The sequence below is a fragment of the Zonotrichia albicollis genome, chromosome 29, assembly GCF_047830755.1.
Source record: "Zonotrichia albicollis isolate bZonAlb1 chromosome 29, bZonAlb1.hap1, whole genome shotgun sequence".
Classification (NCBI taxonomy): domain Eukaryota; kingdom Metazoa; phylum Chordata; class Aves; order Passeriformes; family Passerellidae; genus Zonotrichia; species Zonotrichia albicollis.
This window is the reverse complement of record NC_133847.1, coordinates 1,205,973-1,231,073: the sequence shown is the minus strand read 5'-3', so window position 1 is coordinate 1,231,073 and position 25,101 is coordinate 1,205,973. Positions and strand designations below refer to the sequence as shown.

The 25,101-nt window shown below is 44.6% G+C and overlaps 1 protein-coding gene across 1 annotated transcript in view; it reads right to left on the bottom strand.

Moving 5' to 3' along the window:
* Positions 1-25,098, bottom strand: part of LMNB2 (lamin B2) — a 37,003-nt gene extending 11,905 nt beyond the window's left edge. Inside the window, exons 1-5 of the mRNA XM_074528722.1 lie at positions 24,862-25,098; positions 16,044-16,180; positions 5,192-5,348; positions 4,384-4,509; positions 1,911-2,081 (exon numbers count right to left, since the gene is read on the bottom strand). Of these exons, the coding sequence (XP_074384823.1) occupies positions 1,911-2,081; positions 4,384-4,509; positions 5,192-5,348; positions 16,044-16,180; positions 24,862-25,098 (828 nt within the window). The remainder of the gene's footprint in view (positions 1-1,910; positions 2,082-4,383; positions 4,510-5,191; positions 5,349-16,043; positions 16,181-24,861) is intronic.
* Positions 25,099-25,101: the final 3 nt, after the last annotated feature.

Here is a 25,101-nt window from a genome sequence, read left to right as displayed (position 1 = left end):
GGCTACAGATTTTGAAGCAACTTCAACTACACACTCCATTACTTCTTGTAAATTTTAAAATTAAAAAATAATTGAAGTCTGACAACCATTCACTACCTTACAGTCATGCTGGCATAGTGCCAAGTACTCATATTTAGGATTTCTATTGCTTGTTATCACAGATCATAATGATCTTTCTTAGAAGCCCTTTTTAAGTATTCAAAAGTCACATTCAAATAAGATGTCCCTGGAGAGTTCTCTTGTCCAAGGTGAACACTCCAGCTCTCTCCATAAGAGGTGCTACAGTCCTCAGGATCATTTTTAGGGCCTCCTTTGGACTTTCTCCAGCCACTCCACATCTGCCCTGTGCAAGATGTGTGCTTTTACCCAAGACCATCTCATCCTGAAGCTGCTCAGTAGCTAAACCTAGTGATTTGCTTTGACATCATATTCCTCCCCAGCTTTGGCTCTCTAACAGGGACATGTCCTTCTTTAGAAATCACAAAATTAAGTTCACAGCTAAACCCCTTTCACTCCATACTCCAACTTCATCCATAACAATCACCTTTATGCAGGGAAAAAGCAGCTTAATTTGTTCATTCCCCTGTTCAAAGCTTGTCACTTTTTCATTCTCTAAGTCTTCCTTTTTATTTTTTTTCTATGCATCCTTTTTATTTTTTTTTTTTTCGTACTAAACATCTTCTATCCTGGATCTCCTTCAGACTGTGGCAAGTCAATCCAAATAGCTCCTTACATGTTCCAGAGTTCTCTGAATAATTTCAACCCTGCCACCTGTGTTGGGGGTTTTAATTTTAATTTAGGGGTTTTAGTATCTATTATCTATATGGTTGCTGCCATAAGTAATAGTTTAATATTTGTAGATCAGTATTTCTTAAACCAAATCATCAACTCAAAGAAGTCAAAGGGAGTCTCAGTGAAGGGTGGGAGAGAACAATGTTAGTAGTACCATCATTCTTCCAGCACAAGAGAACAAGAAGTGGCTGCAACTACTGACAAGTACTTTCAACAGCCAGAATTGCCAGGATGGGCTCTGAGCAATCTGGTCTAGTTTAAACATGTTCCTCTTCAAGGCAGGGGGCTGGACTAGATGGCTTTTAAAGGTCCTTTCTAGCCCAAATCACTCTGATTCTATGATTTCCAAATTACATACCATGATTTTCATCACCAAAGCTGGTCAAGAAAGGTCTGATATCTTGTCTGAAGTTTCCCTGCCACCATAGATTTCACAGCTGCATCTAGTAATTTTCCAGTCCAGAACTACCTTAGATCATTGAAATGTTGCAAGGCTTGGACATATTTAAAAGTGCACTGGCACATGATTAAGAACACTGCAATGGCCACAGTAAGAGCAAAGTGACAATGCACTCTTAGATAAGAAGCCCCTTCCAGTGTGTCTGAATTAGTTTGCAAGCTCACTGTATCCAAGCAAAAGCCCATACTGAGACACACTCACTTCCAAGCTCTCCAATCCCCCCTCCAGCTTCTTATGCACAATGATTTCACATATTGCAAGTTTTCCCCACCCCCTCCATTTGTGAAGAAAAACTGGATCTACTGATGTAAAAAAAGAACCCTTATAGCAAAAGACACTGTCTAATCAGAATAGTGGATGTTTAACCTAGACATCCACTATTCCCACTGTGTTTTCTGCAGAGCCCAACAACAGCCCCACATGTTTTCTCACTAACTGACCTCTCTTGGCTAAAGCTATTGCTTGCTATTACCTCTGGCTATAACCTCCCTGGAAACGCACCTGCACACGAGTCCCAGGGAAAGCATTTGAACATTTGGACAAAATTTCCTCAAATTATAGTTACTCATCTCCTTAAGACCAGTAGAGCTGGTAGAAGTGGCTTTTATCTCACAAACTGGGCTTCCAGTCTGACAGTGCTGTGGACAGCAGTTGTTACCTTAGCCTGATATGTCTGCTCCAGCTCCATCTTATACAGTTTGACTTGTTCATCATGCTGATTTCGCAGATCCTCCAGAGCCTGAGTCATTTTGGATTCATACTCCAGCTGGCGGCTTGTGTCCACCTCAATCAAACGATGTTCATGTCGTTTTCTTGTTTCCCTTATTTCCTACATACACACAAAAGAAAAGAGACAAATTCCCACACTAAGGTAAACAGTACAAGAAGTTACATTCAGACAACATTTAACTACTGCAGTACTAACTATTTAGCCTAATGGAGCTACAGTACTACAGGCATTTAAGCCTGGGAATTGCTGCATGCAGTAACAGATTCAAGTTAGCGTTCTCATTTGTCAGGATGTAATTTTTAAAAGTGATCCAACTTAACACCAGCTTCAAAAATAGCCATATACTAAGTAAGGGGCTGTTTCACTGCTTTGCTACAAACCCTGTCCTTCTCAATATACAGCCTGACATTACAATAGCAGTCTACAAGGAATCAGATGAAAATGAACACCACTTATATATTTTAAAAAATTCTAGAGAAAAACTGCATCTTCAAATTTCACTCTTAAGCACATGTGGGTCCCATCTACGTTCTATATACTTGATGACCCTTTCTTATTAGATTTTGATTACAGCATTAATAAAGCAGCAATCCAAGCAATCCTGAAGACATAATTTTTTATGATCAGAGTTTGCACTAAGAAAGTTACATTTTTAGAAATGCGTGAGTTTCCTGTGCTTAAGAACACTGGTTGCAAACTAGTAAGTTAAGGCTTACTCATGCACTTATTTGTGCAGAGATCTGGCCAGGTCTGAATGTGTGGTATGAGAAAAACAATTTCTTCCTTCAGGGCAGGACAAACAACCAAGGCGTGGTTCTGAGTACTGGGAGGAGGCCTGAAGTTACAACAGGGCCATGAGGAACAACAGCAAGTGAAGCAAGGCTCAGTTTTGCTAGACTGGAGTCATATAAGGCTAACACATACTCAAAGCAACTTTACTAGTTGTTTGCAGAAATGCTTTGCATCTAAAATAGATCCCCAGAAACATGTCCTTTTACTAGCAGCAATGTGCTCTGAAGTGATATGGAATAAGCTTTTCTTTCTTTGGTTAATTTTTACACCAAGAAAACTAGCAAGCAGCAGTCTCTCAGTAATTGCAGGCAATGACAGCTCAGAAGCCAAAGGAATTTCCTGGGGGACTACAAAGGATCAGGGGAAGGGCTGAGCTGATCCAGCAGTTCAACACCACTAGAATAAGCAGGCCTCACTTGCCACACTCCCAATCACAATGACTCAATTCTAATGGAGATTTGGACCCTTCAGTAAATCAAATAAATTCACTAACGTAAAGGAAATCAATTTATTGCTTCATGTGTTGAACTGGTACATCCAAGAATCAAAAAGCTTCAGGGATGGCTAAAGAACACACCCTTTAGCACAGCAAGCTTTAGGATTAGCTTCTGCTGTCTCATTTAGTTTCGCCTTCGGTCAATAGCAACACATTCTTCCCAAGAAGAAAAGTTATTTTAAGATCCTACAATCAAACAAGGATCTGTCACTGCAGTCAGTGTACCAATCCAAGCACTCCAGAGCATGGAAGTGAGACAATGGTCAGTACATCTCTGGCTGATCTCTCTGGTTGGTTTCTTTGCCCTGCTCCAGCCCCTGTCCCCTGTCCTTAGCCACACAGCCCTGTCCCATCCCTTAAACCAGTCTGAGCACTCATTTGGATTCTGTGGTAAATCAACTCAGCCACTAAGCCATCAAAAATTAAACTCAACCAAAAAAACTTTAGTATGTTTCTAGTTAATCTGGCTGAAATGGTTGGGTGAACAGTGAGCCAAGCATCACACCTGGAGTAGGGCAGAAGAACAGCAGAAGCATGTGGCAACTGCTCAGCAGCCACTCACTGAATGAGCTTGCAGAACCGTCAGAGATGGAATAAAGAGACATAACACTTTGCATTGGGTACAGAGAGAAAGTCATGCTTTCCTCTCCCAAGTCCCAATATCACAAAAATTTTGGTCTTCACTAGTACTATTCACTTAACAGGCAGAAAATTACCTCTGCAATAAGCAAGGCAGCTGCATGCTATTCTAGTCAATTAAGAACAGGTTATAATCAGGTCCAGCAACCAAAGCTGATGTAAGTAAAGAGCAGGGCCATGCTACCAGATCCAGAGAGAGGGAAAAGGATTCTCCCTTTCCCACAGCGGCCAGCTGGCTCCAGTTCATCTGCCCATGGAACAGTACTCTTATCACCTGGCTCTCATACTGACTCCACCACTGATTTACCATGTAAAAAGGTAAAAAAAATCTTCACCTATTTTATTATTCAACCCATTTATAGGAAGGATAATACTGATTTTCTTTACCTGGACTACTTAGTAGTTGATCATAGTCAATTTGATTAAAAGTTACATTAACTTTGGACAGTGGCAAGATTACTAGATTGATAATACCTCCTCAAATACATTCTTCCTGAAGTCCAGATCCTCTTGCAAACTCTGGCACCGATTTTCCAGGTCCACACGCATGAGTGTCTCCTTCTCCAACTGCTTCTTTGCCACAGCATGACCATCTTCAGCCTAGTAAAGAATTTTAAAGATACTTTTGTCTGGATTCCTATCTTCCATCCATAAACCTTTTACAGTCTTCATCTGATGTCTTTGGAGCAGTTACTCATAATAACAAAACTAATGTCAAGCCACTGAATAAAGAAAACCAATCCACACCACCACCAGAAAGAAACACAATAAATAAAAGCCCCAGAAAAAAAAAAAAAACAAAAAAAAACCAGTGCGTGTGTGAGTGTATTAATTGACATTTAAACCAAGCTTATATGTTTGCATACCAGCTATTTAAAATGCAGGATTAGTTCAATATATTCTCATACAGGAGCTGAGGATTATTAATTCCTCAAGCACAATATGTTGCACTTTCTTTTTCTTGCTAGCATGGTCACACTGGGTACTCCAGCACAAGTGTAAAATTATACAGGACCTTACAAAGGATATTTAATGACTCAAGATATAGAAACACCAGAAATTTTAAAACAAAAGCTTCCGACAACCAAAATGTCTCAACATTGTGTTGCTTTACGTAGATTTCTTACAATTTAGCTTTGTATCCAAGAGGGGCAGCCAAAGATTCAGCAGTAAACAAGGTGCATCATTGCTGTTCAGAATATAAACTAACTGCCAAGGAAAAGGGGAATTTATGCTACACAGTCTCTCCTGTGCTGAAGCAAGAAAGCATTCCCTACCATACCTTAGCAAGCTGGGCACGCAGATCAGCCACTTCTGCTTCCAGACTGCGCTTCTCATTCAGGACAGTGTTGAGTTCTGCCTCACTTCTATGGAAGAGAACTTCCAGATCCTTGATACGACCCTGAGCCACAGACAAATCTGCATCTTTCTTCTTGTAGCTGGAAAAACAAAAGTACATTATACTTATACATGGGTGCACACACATCCTGAGCATGTCCCAGTTACAGCCACAGGTATTTTGTTACCAGACACCTTTTATCAAGACCAGCTCACCACCATATGGCTCTTGCAGTACCCTACAAATGCTGCTGATCATTGACCTGGAACACCCCCAAAAGGTGCAGCTGGTACCATGCTCTGTAAATGCATGGCACAGTAAAAAAAATGTCATGGACAGACAAGGGAAAAAAAAGAAGGCAACTCTGGCAGCTAAGAGATGGTAATACACACAAGGTGTAAACAGTACTTCTTCATCTGGCAGCTACACAGCTGATATCTTTTACTTTAAAGTACAGCCCACAAAGCAAAGTACATGCAAACACCAAAGAGGCCTGAACATCCCCAAGGTTTTATATCTGATGTGGTGAAGCATATTCCTTATGATGTAGTCCCACAAAAAGCAGTAAAATAAAATAATCCACTATGAAAATGTGCTCACCTTTCAGGAATAAACCAGTATTTCTTCAGCAGTATTCATTATGAGCAAAGCATGTCCGAGTGCTTTAAATATCATTAATTGAGCTGTTATATCCAACTTGCAGATATGATCAAGATAATCTTCCTTCTACTCACTAAGTAATTTTATCAGTCTTTTCATCTAACATAGTGACTTTCTGCAGCTTTTCTCAGCATGTATCATTATGTTAGTAAAAAACTGATCTGTTATGTGCTATAATCCTTCCTTGTTGCTGCTTAAGCTCACTGTTTTAGTCTCACAGTACATGGGATGAAGGGAACAGTTTTATTATTTTTTTCTCTTAAGTAATCGCAGACAATTTTTCTCCTTTCCTTTCTTCACACTCCTAATCTATAGTTATGTAGTTTGGACCTATGGTCCATAAGCTGCTTTAAGGGCCCACAGAAATAAGTTTGAAGAGAATTCCTACTACATATAGGCTTTTAAAAGCTCTGTATTCAATCTGCAACTCCAAATGTGGAAAAAAACTATTATGTTCGCAAAGAGAAAAAAAAAAAGCTGAAAACCAGTGTTCTAGATTAATACAAATGTTGCTGCCCAGCCTGGATCCTGAAGCTTGGCTCCCAAAATCCTTATCACTTGTACTGTCTTCTTGAATTTCTGATTTGCCTGAATTGGCCAGAATTACTTAATGAAAATCCTCCATTACCGGGTATTGGTGTGTCCTACACACAGTGGTTTGCCTTTGGCTTGTACAGTGGTTTACCAATGGTTTACATGGTTCAGCATGATGTGCTTCTTTTTCTAAGCTGAAATCTTTATTCTGTGATGCATTCAGCTTGTGTTTTCTCTTGGCATTTCACGGTGTGGATCTTAGAATTTGTTTTCATTTAACTGTAACCAGTTTTTCTTATCATCAGTCCAATCTGTCACTCTGAATTCTGTTCTGCAACATATGTGCAGTGTCTTCACACTCAGCAGCTTGCTGGAGGCACAGACAAAACATGGCTTGTATTTAAAAGACAGTTATTTAGCAGCAGTCAGAAGGTCACAAGTGCTATGTTACACATGTGTTGTAAAACAAGCTTGTGCTTGTGTCACAACCAATCAGACCTGGGAGCCTTCTGCCTGTACAGGACTCAAAGGGCAAATGCTGCTTCACTCTGATCATGAACAGCAGTATGTGCTCACACAGCCTCCTGCTTCCACCCACCTGCAGAAGCCAGGCAGCAAGAGACTCCTTCCAGGGATGGGAATGAATAGAAGTGTTTGACGACACAGCTTGAACCATAGAGAATTCTTGACAGTGGTAAGTAACTTTGGCCCCCTCAAGGACACTGACAACATGGCAAGCCATTTTAATTTTTATTTTCACTTACAATTTTAGCCTGGTTGATTGCCTTCATGCAAAAATGTGACAGAGGTTTTACAAAGGTAAACTGCTTTTGGGGGTCTCTGAGATTTTAAAAAGTTCCCACCAGCAGTCAATCCACCTGGTGAGATGTGTCAATGCTACAAGGAACACCAAGTAACTCTCCAAGTAGGGTAACTCTTGAGAGCTCTTTTTTCCCCAGAAAGAGCCAAGTTTGCTTCAGGGAAATGCTTCAGTGACCACAGAATCACAGCATTGTTTGGGCTGGAAGGGACCTTAAAGCCCATCTCATTCCAACCCTGTCATGCTCCAAGCCCTGTCCAACTTGGCCTTGAACATTTCCAGGATGGGGCAGCCACAACTGCTCTGGGTAACCTGTTCCAGGCCTTCATCCCCTCACAGGGAAGAATTTGTCCTTAATATCAAATCTAAACCTACTGTCTCTCAGTCTGAAGCCATGCCCTGTCGTTCTGTCCCTACTTATAGGTAGGCAGCAGGCAGAGGAAGCCACAGCATCACATTCACTCCTCTCAGAGCCAGGAGCTCCAGCAGGACTGCTATAACAAGCAAAATGATGGCACCTGACAGATACTGACCTTCAGACCTGACTTGATCTGGGGAAAATTGACACTGGTGAAGACAGGAACTGACACTTCATGAACAACAGGACGGGAGACCACGGCATCAGTTACCTCTGTTTTCAATGAATGGACCTTACTCACTTCACCAGGTCTGGTTCAACAGTCTCGTGGGAGGGTGGTGTTCTACCCCAGCAGAAGTTTTGTGCACCTCACCAGTAAATTAATTATTCCCATCCGTACCTCCTCCACTTATCCCCCCCCTCCAGTAGTCAAAAGTTTTGTCAAACAGCTGAAGATGAAAACACAAACACTGGAAGCCATTACATAGCATATAGGATAGAACCATACATGCTACAGAATGCTACAGCTATTTTTACACCAATACTTGAATTCTAGATTTAAAAATATGTCCCTACACCTGATACAAACATCTTTAAACAAAAATTAAGCTGTTCCTTACATCATATAAATGGTGTTTGAACATCCTAAAGATATTTAACTTTTTATAAAATGAAACTATCAAACAGCTTTATGAACCTAATTATGAACTTGGTTCAAAAGAAAAAAATTTACATTCATGAGTTGCATTCAATTACAAATAGTGGATACATATATGTATGGTAGATGTTACAAAATACACAGAATCACAGAATGGATGGAAGGATGATAAATCTCATCTTGTTTCACCTCTCCCATGGACAGGGACACCTTCCATTAGACCAGGTTGGCTCCAAGCCCCATCCAGCTGACCTTGAACACTTGCACACAGCTGTGGGCAGCCACAGCTGGTTGGATATTATGCTTTTCCCCCAGAGGGTGCTGGGGCATTGAACAGGCTCCCCAGGGAACGACCACAGCCCCAAGGCTTCTGGAGCTCAATGAGTTTGGACAAGACTCTCAGGCACAGGGTGGGATTTTGGGGTGTCTGTGCATGGCCAGGAGTTGATTTGATGGTTTTTGTGGGGTCCATTCCAGCTCAGGATACTCCATGATTCTATGACTGAGTGCCTCACCACCTTCACATGGAAGAATTTCTTTCCAATATCCCATCTAATGCGGCCCTATGTCAGTATGAAGCCATTGACCTTTGTCCTATTTGTCCTTGTCCTGCCTTGTCCCAGTCCCTCTCTTTGGAGCCTCTTAAGGCACTGGGAGGGGCTCTGAGGCTTCCCTGGAGCCTTCTCTTCTCCAGGTGAACACTCCCCAACTCTGCTCCAGTGCAGAGGAGCTTCAGCCCTCCAAACACCAGAACATATGGCCTCCTCTGGACTCACTCCAGCAGCTTCACATTATTCTGATGTTGGGTCCCCAGAACAGAATGCAGTACTCTGGGTGGGCTTGAGGGGGCAAATCCCCTCCCTTGATCTGCTGGCCACACTTCTTTTGATGCACTTCAGGGTTTGATCAGCTCTCAGAGCTGCAAGTGCACATTGTTAGTTCAAATTCAGTCCTTTCATCCATTGATACTTGTATCTCCTCAGGGCTGCTCTTGATCCATTCTCCACCCAGCCTGTGTCTGTGAGGGGAATGACTCAACACCTATGCAGCACCTTACACTTGGCCTCAATGAACTTCATAAGGTTCACACAGGCCTACTTCTCCAGCATGTCGTCATCTTTTTAGATGGCATCCCTTCCCTTCAATGCATCAACTGCACCACACATGTTTTGGTTGGCTGCTCTTTCTTGTTAGAAGGAAGTGCTTCCTGCCCCGTGCCCCCCTCATGCCCTAGTTTCACATTCAGTTTCAGGGTACTCTGGAAATCTTACTTCCAGAGATGATGAGCTGGTGGGTCCTGAGGTAACAGGAGCCAAAAGGGAAATACAGTGAAATACTGCCAAGAAATTAAGGGGCATTCACCTAAGAAGATGATACAGCCAACAGTCCAGCTGTTTCTCTATACCAATGCATGCAGGGTGGGCAATTCATAAGAGGAGCTGGAAGTCACTGTGCTGCAGGGAAGCTGTGACCTAGTTGCTGGTGAAACTTGGTGGAACGAATCTCTCATGACTGGACTTCAACAATCAACAGCTACAAGCTGTCAAGAATGGATAGGTGAGGAAGGAGGGGTTACTCTCCCCAAGAAGTGGATTGAATGTGAAGGGCTGTCTCTAAAAAACAGCCATAAGCATTTTGAAAGCCTATGGGAAAGAATCAGAGACCAAGGGAACAATGGGAACCCTTGTGGTTGGCATCTACTCCTGGCTGACTGACCAACTGGAGCCTTTTTGCTCCAGCTACAGGAGGCATTGCACTCACAGACTCAGCCAGCTGTGAGACCTCAACCATCCCAGCATCTGCTAGAAAAGCAGCAGGGTGAGCTGTAGGCAATCGAGGAGGCTGTTGGAGAGGACTAAGGATACCCTGTCAAGCCAGGTAATAAATGGCTCTACCAGATGAGATGAGATACTGGACCTGATGGTCATCAACACAAATGAGCCAATCAGCGATGTCAGACAGGAGGCAGCCTGGGTTGCAGTGATCATGCAGTCCAGGAGTCTGCAGTCCTGAGAGACATGGGTCAAGTGAAGAGAAATGAAGAATGAGTTTTAGGAAAACAAACTGCCTACTGTTCAAGGAGTTGGCCAATAGCACCCGCTGGGAAACTGCCCTCAGGGACAAGGGAGAAGAACTTTTAGGAAATTTTCTACATCACAAGAGCTCTTGATCCTCAGGACTGGAACGCAAGAGACCATCATGAATGAGTTGAGACCAGCAGGTGAAACTAAAAGGCAAGAAGATAATGAAGAGGCAATATTAGTATAGGTTGGTATCCTGGCAAGAGTATGGAGACATTGCCTGGCTGGGAAGGGATAGGGTCAGTAAGGCCAAGGTGCAGCTGAAGTTGAACTTGGCAAGGGACACCAAGAATAACGAGATCTTTTGCAGGTATGTTAGTCAGAAAAGGAAGGTCAAAGCATGTGTACTTCTTCGATGAACAAGCCTGGCAAAGCGGTTCAGATGAGAAGAAGGTTGATGTACTCAACAACTATTTTGCCTCAGCCTTCAATGGCAACCTCTCCAGTAGATGGACCACAAAACAGGAACTGAGAAGGCAAAGTAGCTCACACTATAAGAAAAGGTTAGCTTTGTGACCATCTGAGGAACCTGAGTCCGTGGGACCTGACAAGATGCACCCCAAAGTCCCGAGGAATTGGCTGAAGTAGCTGCCAAGCCACTCCCCATGACATTTGAAAACTCATGGCAGTGTGATGAAGGCTCAGGTAAAAGGGAAACATTGCACCCATTTTTCAAAAGGATGGGAAGGAGGACTTCAGGAGTTACTGACCTGCCAGCCACACCTCCGTACCTGGGAGCATCATGGAACAGATCCTCCCAAAAGCTCTGCAAAGGCATACAGAGCACAGGGAAATGATTCAAGACATCTAGTACAGCTTCTCCAAGTTCTGCTTGACCAACCTAGTGGCCTTCCCTTGCCCACTGATGGGGGAGTCACTTAATTGTGAAAGGGCTATGAATATTGTCTGTCTGGACAATATTTTGTAAGGCTTTTGATAAAGTCCCCCCACAAAATCCTTCTCTGATTGCACAGGTAAAATTAGACAAAGGCATCAATGAAGAAAAGTAGCGGGCATATGCATAAAGAATTTGAAAATTCAGAGCTAATTTGGCTTTTGTAAAGGAAGGCAAGGAGCGTAAACAGGGGTAAAAATCCTGCACAGAAGGGCTCTGAGAGGGCCTTATTTCACCTCTGCCTAAAGAGGCCACAGCAAATATGGTTACCACAAAACACTTCTGAGTTCTGTAGCACTCCTGCCACTCACTGGGGTCTTGGGAGACATCTGATGTAAAATACTACCTGGAGCTTACCCTTCTTCACACATCAGCAGCTCAGAAGCACTCAAAATGCAACTGTGTTTGAGAAATTACTAATATATAAAATAGAGAACAAGACATAGAACACTGTTATGGTACAATAACATCTTGAATACTGGCTGAAGATCCAATTCTGCAGCTTTCCTTCCCAAGAGGATACACTAAAACAGTAAAAATGACAGAGATGATCAAACATTGATTGAAAGCACAAAGCAGCTTCAGGAGTAGAAGCAATTAAGCAGTAAGATGTTTCCACTTGAAAAAAAGAGATCATTAAAGAGAAAATCCTAGGAGATATGAAGAAGAATACAAAAAAAAAGGGATAAATGAACAAATGAAAGGCAGATTGAACAATATGTTTATACAATACATAGATAAACTCAGAATTCCTTTGCTATGTCTAAGAACTCCACAAACAGCTGGTCTCAGAATACCGGTCACACTATGAAATGCAAACCCATAATGGCTATTACACAGAATCCAGCTGGACATCACAAAGTCCCTCAGCTGAAGGGAACTGTTGAAGACTGGAAGAGTATTCCTGAAAGCTGTTGCTATGTATGTTACATTCATCTCTTCTCTAGACAAATTGCTTTTAACAGAGATCAATTAACAGGCTAAGCAGACCTTTGGTGCAATTCAACACAAACTGTGAGGGCTGAAGAGGCAGCCAAAGAAGGGCTGGCTGCGCTGCCCTGGAGGGCGAACCCCCAGCCACTGACTTAGGGCGAGTAAATCACCTGACAGGCCTCTGCAGCTCTATGTTAATCCCTTGCTGCTCATTGGTCCTCCCCTCATGCTCCACCCCTGAGCCCACATCCCATTGGTTACTGGCTTTGTCCCGCCCCTCGCCTTCCCTACATAAATCCCTGGTTTTGCCCAGTTCCGAGCGCTTCTGCTCCTGCTTCCCTTTGCAGAGGTCCCTGCCTTTAATAAAGGCCACTGCTCTGTGGAACACCATACAGAGCCCCAGTCTCTTTCTCCACATCACCTGAGAGAAAAAGCCAGAGCTGATTATCACTGAGAGAAGGATGTGCCTGTGCCCCTCAGCCGTCCTCAGGACGCTCTTCAGGGAGGTCACAGCACCCTCAGCACCACCCTGCCACAACAAACGACTCCAGAAAAAGCCTTGGGACGCTTCTTGTTGACTTAGTAGGGAAAATTATATCCAATTATCTCAAACACTAAAAATCCCCCAGAAAATATTACAACACTGGTAACACAGTAAGAGAAAAAAATCTAAAATAAACAAATATGCGCCCCAGAATCCAAACCCTGGGAGTTGAATTGGCACTCCTATGGAACCCTGGTGTAGTGTTATCTGTCAGTATTTGAACAAGATACAGAAAGACATAAGCAAAAGTGCTTCTTCTTACTCCCATTACATTGACAGAGAAACCTTGTTCTTTCCTAGACCACAGGCTCTGTCCCAAATCCTTGTGCCCTATCCAAGACTCTTGATGTAAGTTGGTCAGCTGCTTCACAAGTTGAAATTGTGCAAGTAAACAGCTCCAGGAAGGAACTAAACACAGGGTAAGCCTCAGGCACCTTTGGGCACAAATCAGGCCAGATCTTACCACACTCGGTCTGATGTTATACCCTTTGGCTTCCCTGGAGTATCTTCAGTGCCTTCAGGGCTTTCTGTGCTCACAAACTCAGTCTTTGGGGGGAAAAAAAGAAATGGGGAATCTGCTAATGAACCAGGAGGTTGACTGTGATCCTATGTTGCGAGGGAAGTCTATTATCTCCTGTACCAGCAACCCAATGTATTCCAAGCAAACAAAAGAATGGCAGTGTTTGGGATTGCTCCTGGCCAGACTGTGCTGGCATTCTTAAATCTCTTCTCTGTTATGAGCTTGAAAGAGAGGGAGAGGCAATAGTAGCGAATATAAACTTATGCAATAACCTACTCTTCCACTACACAGTTCTCAAATCAAGTTTGGTCTGAGATGTGGTAATCACCTATTCTCTGAACAGAAAGAGACTTACTTCTCTCCCAGGATTTTCCTGAGAAGCTATGAGAAAGCTCAGAGAAAACAATTCTTATCTTAATCTCTGCACCTGTTGTTGTGCACACGTGGAACGTGTTACGGAGATTGTTTACCAAAAGGTAGTTTCCTAATTGGACTCTGGTGATGATGTTTTGATTCACTGACCAATTGGATCCACGTGGGTGTATTGGACTGTCTGGCATGGACGAAGGGTTTTTTATACAGTGTAGTGTAGTGTAGTATAGTACAGCTTAATAAAGCATTTGATCAGCCTTCTGCAATCATGGAGTCAATGCTCATTACTCCCCGTGCAGGGGCCCACTGCTACAATACTGAGAGAAGCAGCATCTGACTGTCAGCATAGACACCATCTGACTGTCAGCTTCAGTAATGAGCTAGATGTCAAGTGAACACTGCAAATCAGACAAGAAATTGAAAGTTTCACTTACAAGAGTCATATTTAAAATCTGGCCACATCACAAGCTAGACACCCCACAAACACTCCAAGAACATTACAAGCATCTCAATGGACTGGAAGGAATTAAGTAGAAGAAACTCTGAAGCTGAGGAAGTCAACTCTACTGCTATGAACTGTAAACACAGACAGAAACCCAGAAAACCAGGTATTTTTTCCTCATCTATTGCAGAAGACAAGCAAACAAAAAGCTGAAGTTAGTTTGGTCATTGAAGTGACTGGTAAGGGGCAACTCAGTTGTCCAGACGATTGAGGGGGGTGATCCAAGGGAAAACACTATCTCCATCACTTTACATGCAGTTTCCCACCACAAAGGATTTTGTACAGTCTTTTATAGCTATCAAAAGTCTAAAGAACAGGAATCAACTGGATTCTCGTTATCTGCCAAGTGAAGATACTTCTTACAAGGAGACCTTAATCAAAACAGAGAAATATGAGAGGTGAACCAAATTCCCAGTTACTACTGTTGCTCTCTTATGGAGCTTGCTTTTAAAGCCAAGCAAGAAGAGTACCTGCTATCACAAGATGAGAGAGACAACCTTAAAGTCCATGTGCCATGCACATGCCAACTGCCATGCAAAATACACTATCCAAAATCAATGCAAAGACTGTTGGCCTGAGGCTTTGAAGAGAATACACAGTTCCAACAGGAACATCCCAGTAGGGCTGGGTGGGATTCACCTCACTGCACTTCAGGGGTTTTACTGCTGACCTAGTTACCAGAGGAGTCTTTCATGGTTAACAAAAGCTGAGCTAACCAAGTCCACAAATACCAGCACACAGCTTGCCTGACCACATGCAGGCCTATGCTATTGGCTGCACTTCAACAGACTTTACACCAACTCAAATGCAGATGCTTACACTATCACTATTTCATGTTTGGACAGATGTTTTAGGGCAAATTCCAAAAATATCTCCAATGGCTGATATTAAAAAAGGGCCCAGCAGAGAAAATGAGTATCCAGTGATATAGCAAAATTTACAGAGAAAATGTGAAATACTTTATCATAAATTAACTAGATAGTCAGAAAAAAAAAAAAAAAAAGACAGGGGAGGGAAACACTTAAGTCCTTTTATAACCACTCAGTTGCAAATGAAGAGATGAGAGACTTACAGTAGGCCTTAGTGGCACTGCCACATTAAAACCTATTTTATGGCTGACAACATTGATAAACAGGTGATGTACATAATCTGCTCAGGAAAAATCTGTCATTCCCAAATCTTATATATTAAAATAGGTAGCAAAATTCAATTAGAAGGAAAAATTTATTTTCCACTACATATATTAATTTTTAAATGAAGTTTCTACTCCTGAACAGTATTTGATTACAAATAATTCCCATGGGAATTGAAATAATGGATTCTACTTGGTTTCAGGAACTAGTTTATTATGCCAATTCTCTGTGATACAAACTGAATGGCAGTTTAAAATTATTTCGTGGGTACAAGGTCTTCTCCTGGCACATATACATTGTAGCTTCGTGTCTTTTCAAGGCAACGCTGCTACCATATTCCCAAACTGCTCAGGGCCAACCCTTTCCCTTTTCTTCCATTTCTCCCATCACTCATACAGTGAGCCAGAGAATAAAAATCATTAATGAACCCTCCTTGGATGGATCAATTTTAATCTAGATTCTCTTTCTCAATCCAGTTTACCCAGCAGCTGCACACATGCACATTCACATAAGGGGAGGCAGGACAGGACAAAGCAGGCACAGCCACTTGCTTGAGTCTCACATCACATAACATTCATCTAATATTTACAAATACACTTGTGTATATACTGCTGGAATTATGTGCTCTGACCAGCTGTACCAACAAGCTGAAGGATTTTCTCTCTGACAAACCTGTATCTTATCATGGATCTGCTTCCAGGAGGTGTTTTAAGAAGCATCATTGGTATCATTTCCGCAGCAAATATTGCCCGTTCTAATTGAAAGAAATGTAATACCCTCCTCACCTTTTATTGAACTCCTCGAGTTCTGCTCTCAGTTTTCCTATTTCAATTTGTAATCTAGCCCTCTCCTTGGCAGTTTCATCCAGAACTCTTCGAGCATCAGCCAGTTCAGACTCATAGAGACTCTTGATTCCACTCACCTAAGGGGAAAAAAAAGTATTTGGATGTGTAAAGCATTTGTTGTAACATCACAACAACTATCAAAGAATTGAAACATAGGACCAGGTTACATACCAAGTTTCTTTGAAAAAGGGTACATGATATGATTTCTGCCATTTAGGAACATTCTATACGGAATATTTTCAATTAACAAGCAACACAAAGATTTCATTTTTATTACCAATGCAACAAAACATACTATGTTTGAAATGTCCAAACCTTCCCAAGAGATAAACTGAACAAGATCAGTGCACCTTACAATCTTAACTTCAATTATTTGCCCTTATTCCCAATACTGCTGCTTTGGGAGATTTTTTGTTTAAACACTTGAAGACATTTTGTGGAATACAAGCCCAAGGACCCATTTTGACTCTGCTGTTCTTCCACTACAAAGTGCCTGAAACCATATGAACTACAGAAATGTCAACTGTTCAGAAATGAGCTTCCACTCTTGTTCTCTGTCTCAGAGGATAAAGAACTACGGACTTCTTCCTGTCCCAAAATAACCTATCATATAATCAGTAAAACAGACTGCATGAGGCACCTTGAAGTCTGCTACACCTTTATATTTTTTATAAGACAAGATTATTTGAAAGTTATTTCAGACAGCTAAAATGTACGGACCATGTAAGATTGCTACTTTTGCTTCTGTGAAAGGATGCCAGAACAACTTTCACAGAATCAGAGAATATGCTGAGTCAGACCTGCAAGAGCATTGAGAGTCCAACTCCCAGCCCTGCACAGGGCACCCCAACAATCCCACACTGTGCCTGAGAGTGTTACCCAATGCTCCCTGAGCTCTGGCAAGCTTGGTGCTCTGAGCACTTCCCCTGGGAGCCTGTCCAGTGCCCAACCACCTCCTGGGAAAAAACCTGACATCCAAACTAAACCTCCCCTGACTCAGCTCCATGCTGCTTCCTCAGGCTCTCTCATTGGTCATGAGAGTGTACAGACTGGTACCTGCCTCTCATGAGGAGGCTGAAGACTGCATTGAGGTCTCCCCTCAGTCTCCTCCAGGCTGAACAAACAGAGTGCCCTCAGCAGCTCCTCATACACCTTCCCCTCTAGATCCTTCCCCATCCTTGTGGCCCTTCTCTGGACACTCCTCTACTAGCTCAATGTCTTTTTTATACTGTGGTGCCCAAAACTGCCCCCAGAACTCAAGGTGAGGCTGCTCCAGTGCAGAGCAGAGACACAATCCCCTCCCTCACCCAGCTGGCCTGATGCCCCTAAGGACACAGTTGGCCCTCCTGGCTCCAGGGCACTGCTGACTCAGATCCAACCTGCCATCAGCCAGAACCCCTAAGCCCCTTCCTGTAGCCTCTCTCCAGCCTCTCATTCCCCAGTCCATCCACACAGCCATGGCTGCCCCATCCTAGGGGCAGCATCTAGCACTTGTCCTTGTTAGGCTTCACATAGGTAATTTCCTATCTCTCTGGTTGGTCAGCATTTCTCTGGAGGGCCTCTCTGCCCTTGCAGGTGTTGATAGCTCCTCCCAATTTAATGCCATTGGCAAACTTACTTAGAATCCCTGTGAGTCCTGCATCCAAGGATCATTGACGAAGATGTTGATGGGCTGAGGTTGGAGACCCATGGCACTCTACTTGTGACCAGTGTCAGCCTGATGTCCCTCCCTCACTATAACCCATTGTGCCCAACTTGTGAGCCAGTTCCTCACCCAGAGTGTGGCAGGGTTATCCAGCTTTATGCTGGACATTTAGTCAGGTGGATCCTGTCACTCTGAAGCAGTTGTGAATTCTGAAAAACAGTTCCATGGTCAAAGAATCAAAGAATGAGTTGGGTTGGAAAAGACCTTAAAGCCCATCTCATTCCACGCCCTGCAATGTGCAGGGTCACCTTCCACTATCCCTGGTTGTTCCAAGCCTCAATCTGGCCTGAACACTTCCAGGGATGGGGCAGCCACAGCTTCTCTGAACAGAGCAGAGGTGCAGAATCCCCCCTCCCCTGCTGCCCACACCAGGGGCTTAGCCCATCACAGAGGTGGCTTCTGGCAGCTAGTGCCAATGGTTGCAGCAGGTTCAGCCCCTCACCCACCAACACTCCCAAGTCCTTCTTCCCAGAGGAACTCCCAATTCATTCTTCACCCAGCCTAAATTTGCAGCTGGGGTTTGTTGGTTCGTTGTAGAATCCAAAACCCTGTTGCCAACAGCAGTTGTGTAATCCAGGGTTGATCTGCAGGATCTGCTTGGCTATCCTCAAGCCCTTCACTCTCCCCACACCACCTGTGCTCTGATGCCAATGTCTTTCCATTCCTCCCTAGGAATGGAAAATGTGACCCCTTCTCCCCAAATTATCATAACTTTGAAATTATTGGACTTTCAGGCAAAGGTATGAGAAAATGAGTAAAGTTCTTTAGTAGTATGTTTATGTATAACAAGGCTGTTGCGGTGTGTTTTAAACTTTCAGGTCCTTTCCCCAGGTGTACTAATACACTCTTCCCCTCCCTCCCTCGTCCCTTGCTGAGTGAGTCCTGTCAATCAGGCTTAACATTCCAACAAGGTGTCGTGTGGTTGGTCAAGTTCAAAGGATGCCCCTCAGGCCTGGGGGTCATTGGCCTGTCTAGCTGTCATTCTCCCCTGAGACCCTGCCCCTCCCACCTGGTTGGTTGCTCACCTGTCCCCTCCCCTCCCCCGGGAGCTTAAAAGGTGAATCAGACCATGAGGCCGCCATTCTGTTGGAGCTCTTCCCAAGATTCAGACCTCTGTAACCATGGAATAAACCTCTGGATATTAAACCCTCCAGCAGAATCCTCTCCTTTTTCTCTTCACCATCGCCTGAAGCTTTCCTCCTGAGGTAAACGGAGTTCCTAACAAGCCTGGACTTGTTTAGTGCCCAGCTGAAACCACCAGCAAGCTAAAGGTGTCTCTGGGGTGATACACCACAATTGCCGCCTTTGGCCCAGCAGCAAGGGTCACACTGGCCCAGGCACAATCTAACTGGTAATATTGGGATTCATATTCCAATATTTTGGCGTCCCTGGGTGGGCAAAGCGACTCTGAGCCCAAGACGGACTCTCACTACCTCGGGCAGCTTCTGGCAGCCGTGCACCCAGCTGAAAGGGGCCTTGGTTGCAATGCCCTCAGCTAGAGACTTCGGGAATATTCCCAGAAGAAGTTTCGTGGACTGTTCGGCGCCTCTGGAAAGCCCAGCTCCATTGTGGTGAGCAGATTTTACAGAGGAAGACAAGGCAAACAAACAACAGCAGCAGCAACAACAAAAAGAACCACAGACCCAGCCCCAGCCCCAAGCACAGACCTAGACCCAGCCCCACACGGCAATGGTGGGTGAGAGAGAAGGGGCTCTCTTTGCAAACCCTCAGTGGGCAGCCGGTCTCAGCGCCACTTGGGAAGCTGAATGGCCTGGAGCAGGAACTTCCGAGCAGCAAGCTGGAACAGCAGCAGTAGGCTCACCCAGAGTGGCAAATACAGCATAGCAAAAACTCAGGAGCTGTGCCAGGGAAGGCAGGGGTCAGGCAGACCCGGGAGACACCCCCTCAGAGGGGCTCAGGGTTCCAGGTTTTCCTCGAGGGTCCTTCCCGGTGAGGTCGGGTGTTGAAAAGGTCACAGTTCAATGGCCACTCTAACAAGCAAAGGCTCACCCTTGGTAGTAGAAGCTGTGCAGGACAGAACTTCACGGTGGCAGCGAATTCTCCCTGCAGTAGCAGCAGCCCAACTGTCTGCCTTCCTACCCCGAGAGTAAGTGAGAAGCTGAGACCAGACCCTGAGCCCCCAGCCAAAATCTCACAGTGTCTCTGAACTTCTCAAGAGAAAGCCCCCCACCACAGGGACTGCAGCCACCTGCATCCCCTTCCCACATCTTGGCCACATCCTCTGTCTTTCTCAAGTATCTATAGTTCCAGTCTCTTAGGCAACAAATGGGAGAAAAATTCCATAAGAGAAAGAAAAGGGAAAACAACAACAACAAAACAAACAAAATAAAATCCCCAAAAAAGCCAAACCAAAAATAACCCAAACAAAACCCATCCCTAACCTCCAACGATCACCCAGAGCCACGTCATTATGTTTGATACTCTTCAGGTCCCTCTTGCCACTAGCACTAGTCCCTTTATTGAAGAGCAGAAGGGATGAAACTCATTTGGCCCTGTGAGCTTCAGCAGTCTCTCTACAATGTCCAGAATACAAGCCCTGGGAAGCAGCAACAAACCTTCCCAGATGACAGGTTAGGCCAGCAAATGGGTCCCTCAACTGTGAAAATGGAAACCCCATCTGAAAGCAACAGAAAAACCCTAAAATGTTCAGCACAAAACAAAAGGACATGCTGCAGCCCATTCCACTTCATGTCCATGTACTCAAGCATAAATCTTCCCGCACAGAAGCCAACCTAGACACCTCTATTGCACTACAAATGTGCTTTCACTTTTTTACCCTCTCTTTTGCTGCCAAAAGAGCCTGTGAGTTTGTAATTGGGCAACACAGGGAACAAGGAAATAGAAAAAGAAAACAGAGATGTTTCCATAGGAGACTGAAAGACACAGCTGCTGGATGCTCTCACCTACCTGTGCTGGGAGCATTCAAAGCTCACTAGGCAGTGGGTCAAGGGCAGATACACTGACACAGACCCTCCCAAAGCAACCCCACTTGAGAAAAGCTGCAAGGTGTCACTCAGTGAAGACTTGAAACACATCAAGAAGGCACTGAACCAACATGCTAGGCAAGAAACATGTTCCAGCCAACCACAAGTGACTCCAGACAAATCTGCTGAGGAAACGTTAATCTCATAAGAATACAATAACGTGCAAGGCACAAGTGTATTCCCACCAAGTGTGGCTCAGCATGTTCTAATTTAGCCAGTTATAGACTGACAAAGGACTGCCAGGCAGCTATGGTTCAGGCCCACAAAACTATCAGTCAAGTTCTCAAGAACAATGATGTGTGTTATGTCACCTCCCAGACGACATCTACAGTGCCAGACAATCATTTAACCCAATATTTTAGAGGATGCAACTTGAGTGACCCAACATCCACAGCACCATGTAAGTATGTATTTTGCAGGTGACAACTAGGCAACACCAGACCTTCATATCCTGGTCAGGACAGTAGCTCTGGCCACCACACGTGGTGCACACACAAAGGGCATGGTAGCTCCAACACAGGCAGGTAAGAGGAAAGCATGTGAGATTGCAGCCACCTGCACTCACACCCACAGAGATGGGAAGACAGAGTGAAAAGGGAACCCCACAGATCCTCTTTTTGTTACAAGGGCAATTGCTGTCAGTAGCTGAGGCTCCCAAGGATCTTATTTTTCTAATTCTCCTTTGAGGGGATGAGCACAGTGGGGTGTCCTCAGAACAGCGCAGAAATCCCTCTTGTCCCCATCAAAACATTTGTTCCAGAAGGCTACAACCATAAGCACTACAGAAGAGGGCAGGGAGTCAGTAAAACAGAACTGAGGAGTGCTCTAGGACTGTTCTCTTAGCTCTTCCACTATGTCCCCTCCCAGCCTCACAAATCAGATCATTGCAACAGTGACCCCAACACAGTGAGAACAGCATCAGTCATGTACTAAGGATGTAGAAAAACAAGGGGATGAGCTCCATTTCTCTACTGTCACAGGCTAACTTACACAAGGGCAGTGATGGAGGAAAGCTAACAGAGAAGGAATGAGGACAGTTAGAGGTTCCCTCAGCCACATCTGCAAACTTTTTTTTTTGCATCTGTCTGAGGGCTTACACTATATGCTTTTTATTTGTCTAGGTGCTTACTGCATACAAGTAAAGCAGCATTGGACAGAGTTAGGAAAAAGGCTATAATTAATAAAGAACTAAAGACTAATCAACCGCAAAGCTCCTATTCTCTGCTGTTAAGAGATGGCAGTCCTGTGTTCATCAAGAAGAACAGGAATTATATTGTTCTGAGACCATGCTGGGACTGCCACACAAACAGCTGCTTTCTGCAATCTTGTTCAAATTGGTAGTTGAAACAATGAGGAAAAAGAACATCCTGATCAGCTGATGATTAAAGAATCTCTGGCAGAACAATAACTACACTCCTTGCCTGATCAGCATCAGTAGAACTTCTCTCATCCAGAAGATACCACCCTAAACCAGAACTTTGAGCACAGAGCAAAACTGTTCCCAGACATGCAGGGTTGGGGCAGGGAGTGTCAGGAACCCATTACTCAGGACATGTCAAGTCTGTAAGTAACAGTCTCTGCCAGCTCAGGTATGGTCCCTGAGGGATACTTGAGTGACAAGCAAAGAACAAACATCTCTCTCATGATAACCATGGTTCCGTATACTGCTTGCTATAGCTGTCCTTAACTTTGAGAAATCCACCTTTGATCATGGACTCCATCATCTGCTCTCTAGGCAAAAGTCTCAGGAAGTAACCAACAGCCCATTGGTGAGCAGTGCTTCTGTCTGCTTCCCACAATGTGCACGATGCCACCTACCAAGTGGCAGGTGACATCTTCTGCCAGAACCAAAAAAAAGCCAAAAATAACAGAATATTCAATTAGCTTTTATAAATAGTAAATAAGATCAGACTTAAATTTACACACAGTTGAGGACAACAAATGGGAATGTGCATTTTGAACACTGTGGAAAAAGAAAATAGTCTCCTATAAGCATGCAGAGCTTAGATGCTTACACATATAAAGATTTAATAATGCAGAGAGAACAGTATGCAAATTTCATTGGACTATGTTTAACTGTGCTTCTACATAGAAGTTAGAGCTACTTTGGGGTTTGTTTGGGGGGAGGTTGTGGGATTTGGAGGGTTTATTTTTAATTAATATCTTATTTCACACTAAGCCTAATCATTTTATGAAGGCAAATTCCATCAGTTAATAATTGTTGGAATTTGCTGAATTGCCAGCAGAAAATCCAATTTACTAGGTTGGTCCCAAAAGTGAAAGGACAGGATTCTCCCATTCCAGTAAATAGGAAATCTGACAACTATGTGAAGGCTTACTGCTTCCACAGTCCTAAACCAATGTCCACTGCCCAGCACTAAATAAAACTACAAAGTTTCCTTCTGTGGATATATGTAAAGAATAAATAAACCTTCCTAAAGGGATGAGGAAAGTATTTAACAAAGGTGGTCCAGAGACAAGCCAAAGCATCAGTGCCAAAGAAGAGCTTGATAAATCCTGAAGAAGTTTGTTATGTCTGAGGATTAAGACCTTTTTGAAGTCTGGATGAAAAACACAGAGGTAGAAAGCTCAAAGTAACCAAAAGGTTCCTATTCTCAAGTTTATTTTCTGATTACTGCATCAGAATACTTTTCAGAATTTCTCACACACTACGCTGTTACAAACTGGTTTAAACTCATGTTAAAAGTCTAATGAAACTATATCAACGCTGTCTGCTTGTCCTCTTACTCTTGCACATGTCTACCATCAACAGAATTATATTCTTACTCTTGCATTTTAAAGGGATACTCCTTCTAGCCTCTAGCGATCTACACTTTAGAAGCTTCCTAAATTAGATGTTTTTATTTTGTTTATAGCATGATTTCACACGGTAAATTATGCTTCATGCTTAGAAATAGCTAGCGATTTTGAAAGCATGGAAGTTACAATATATCATTAAGCGATACAAAGGGACTCTAAAGGTACTTCTGGTTTGGGCATACATGCACTGATTGCATCCCCAAATAAGACATTATAACATCTGCTCTACTTAAACTAAATTAAATCAAATCCTCCTCCCAACACCCCGAGCATCATCAAATCAGCATCTCAAGGGGTGAAAAGGGGAAAAAGACCAAAAAAAAAAATTAAAAGCTACACAGTGGCACAGCGATCCATCACATCCCAGAAGTTACAGTCCAGGCTGTTTATTGATAGACTTTCCACAGCATCTTAACATCATCTCAGCGGGGGGACACCGCACCTTGCTGAGGGGGTCTGGGCTTGCCCAGGACGGGACTGTCCCCAGTGTGTCACCAACTACATCCTTCCGCCACAGGAGAGTACCGCGGAAAGCAGCCGCCACAGAATAGGGAAAAGAATCATGCAGTTTAGCCTCCAAAATTCGAGGAAACAAATCAGACTCGCTTACACCGACTTGATTCCGAGTATTTACGGAGTCTGTAAAAGATTTCCTACGGTCAGAGGCAAAGCCAGCCCAAACCCTTTCAAATCTCCCACCCCACTGCATCAGCCGTCAAGACAGAGGCCGTAGGGGACACCCAACGAGCCGGTACCAAAGCACGCGTGTGCTGTGGGCGCGGGGCACGGGAGGGCTCGGACCGCCCGCGACCCCGGCTCCGGCTTCGCGCTGGGGCCCGGCCGGCGCCGGAGCCGCCAGTCCCGCCTGCAGCGCCGCGTCCGCCCCGCTCCGCTCCCGCCACCGGCACGGGCTCCTCCCCGTGCCGAATCCCGGCCTCAGACGCCTTCAGTGTGTCGCCAGTAGCCCCTCAGCGCGACACCGCGGCCAGAGAGCCCCCGGCCGCCCCGAGGGGTCGCGCGGGTAGGTGCTGGGTCTTCACGGCCCCCGCTCCCCACGCGGCGGACGGGCATGGCGCGGCGGCCACACGGAGCCGCCACAGCGCACCGCGCGCCGCGCAGGGAACGGGCGGGAGCTGGTCGGGCGAGTGCCGGGCCGCGGACCCGCCCCGGCGCGGAGGCGTCGGGCGCCACGGGAGCAGTCGCTGCTCGCCCCCAACTCCGGCCGTACCTCCCGGGTGGTGACCTCCTCCTTCTCCGATATCTTTAGCAGCAGACGGTCGTTCTCCAGCTCCAGTGCCCGCACACGGTCAATGTAAACGGCCAGGCGGTCATTGAGCTGCCGCAGTTCCTCCTTTTCCTGCAGCCGGGAGATGCGGGTTGGCGACAACGGGGTCCCGCCGGGAGTGCCGCGGCTCGGAGTGCCTGACATGGCGCTGGGCTGGCGGGCGGGCGGGCAGCGACTCATTCA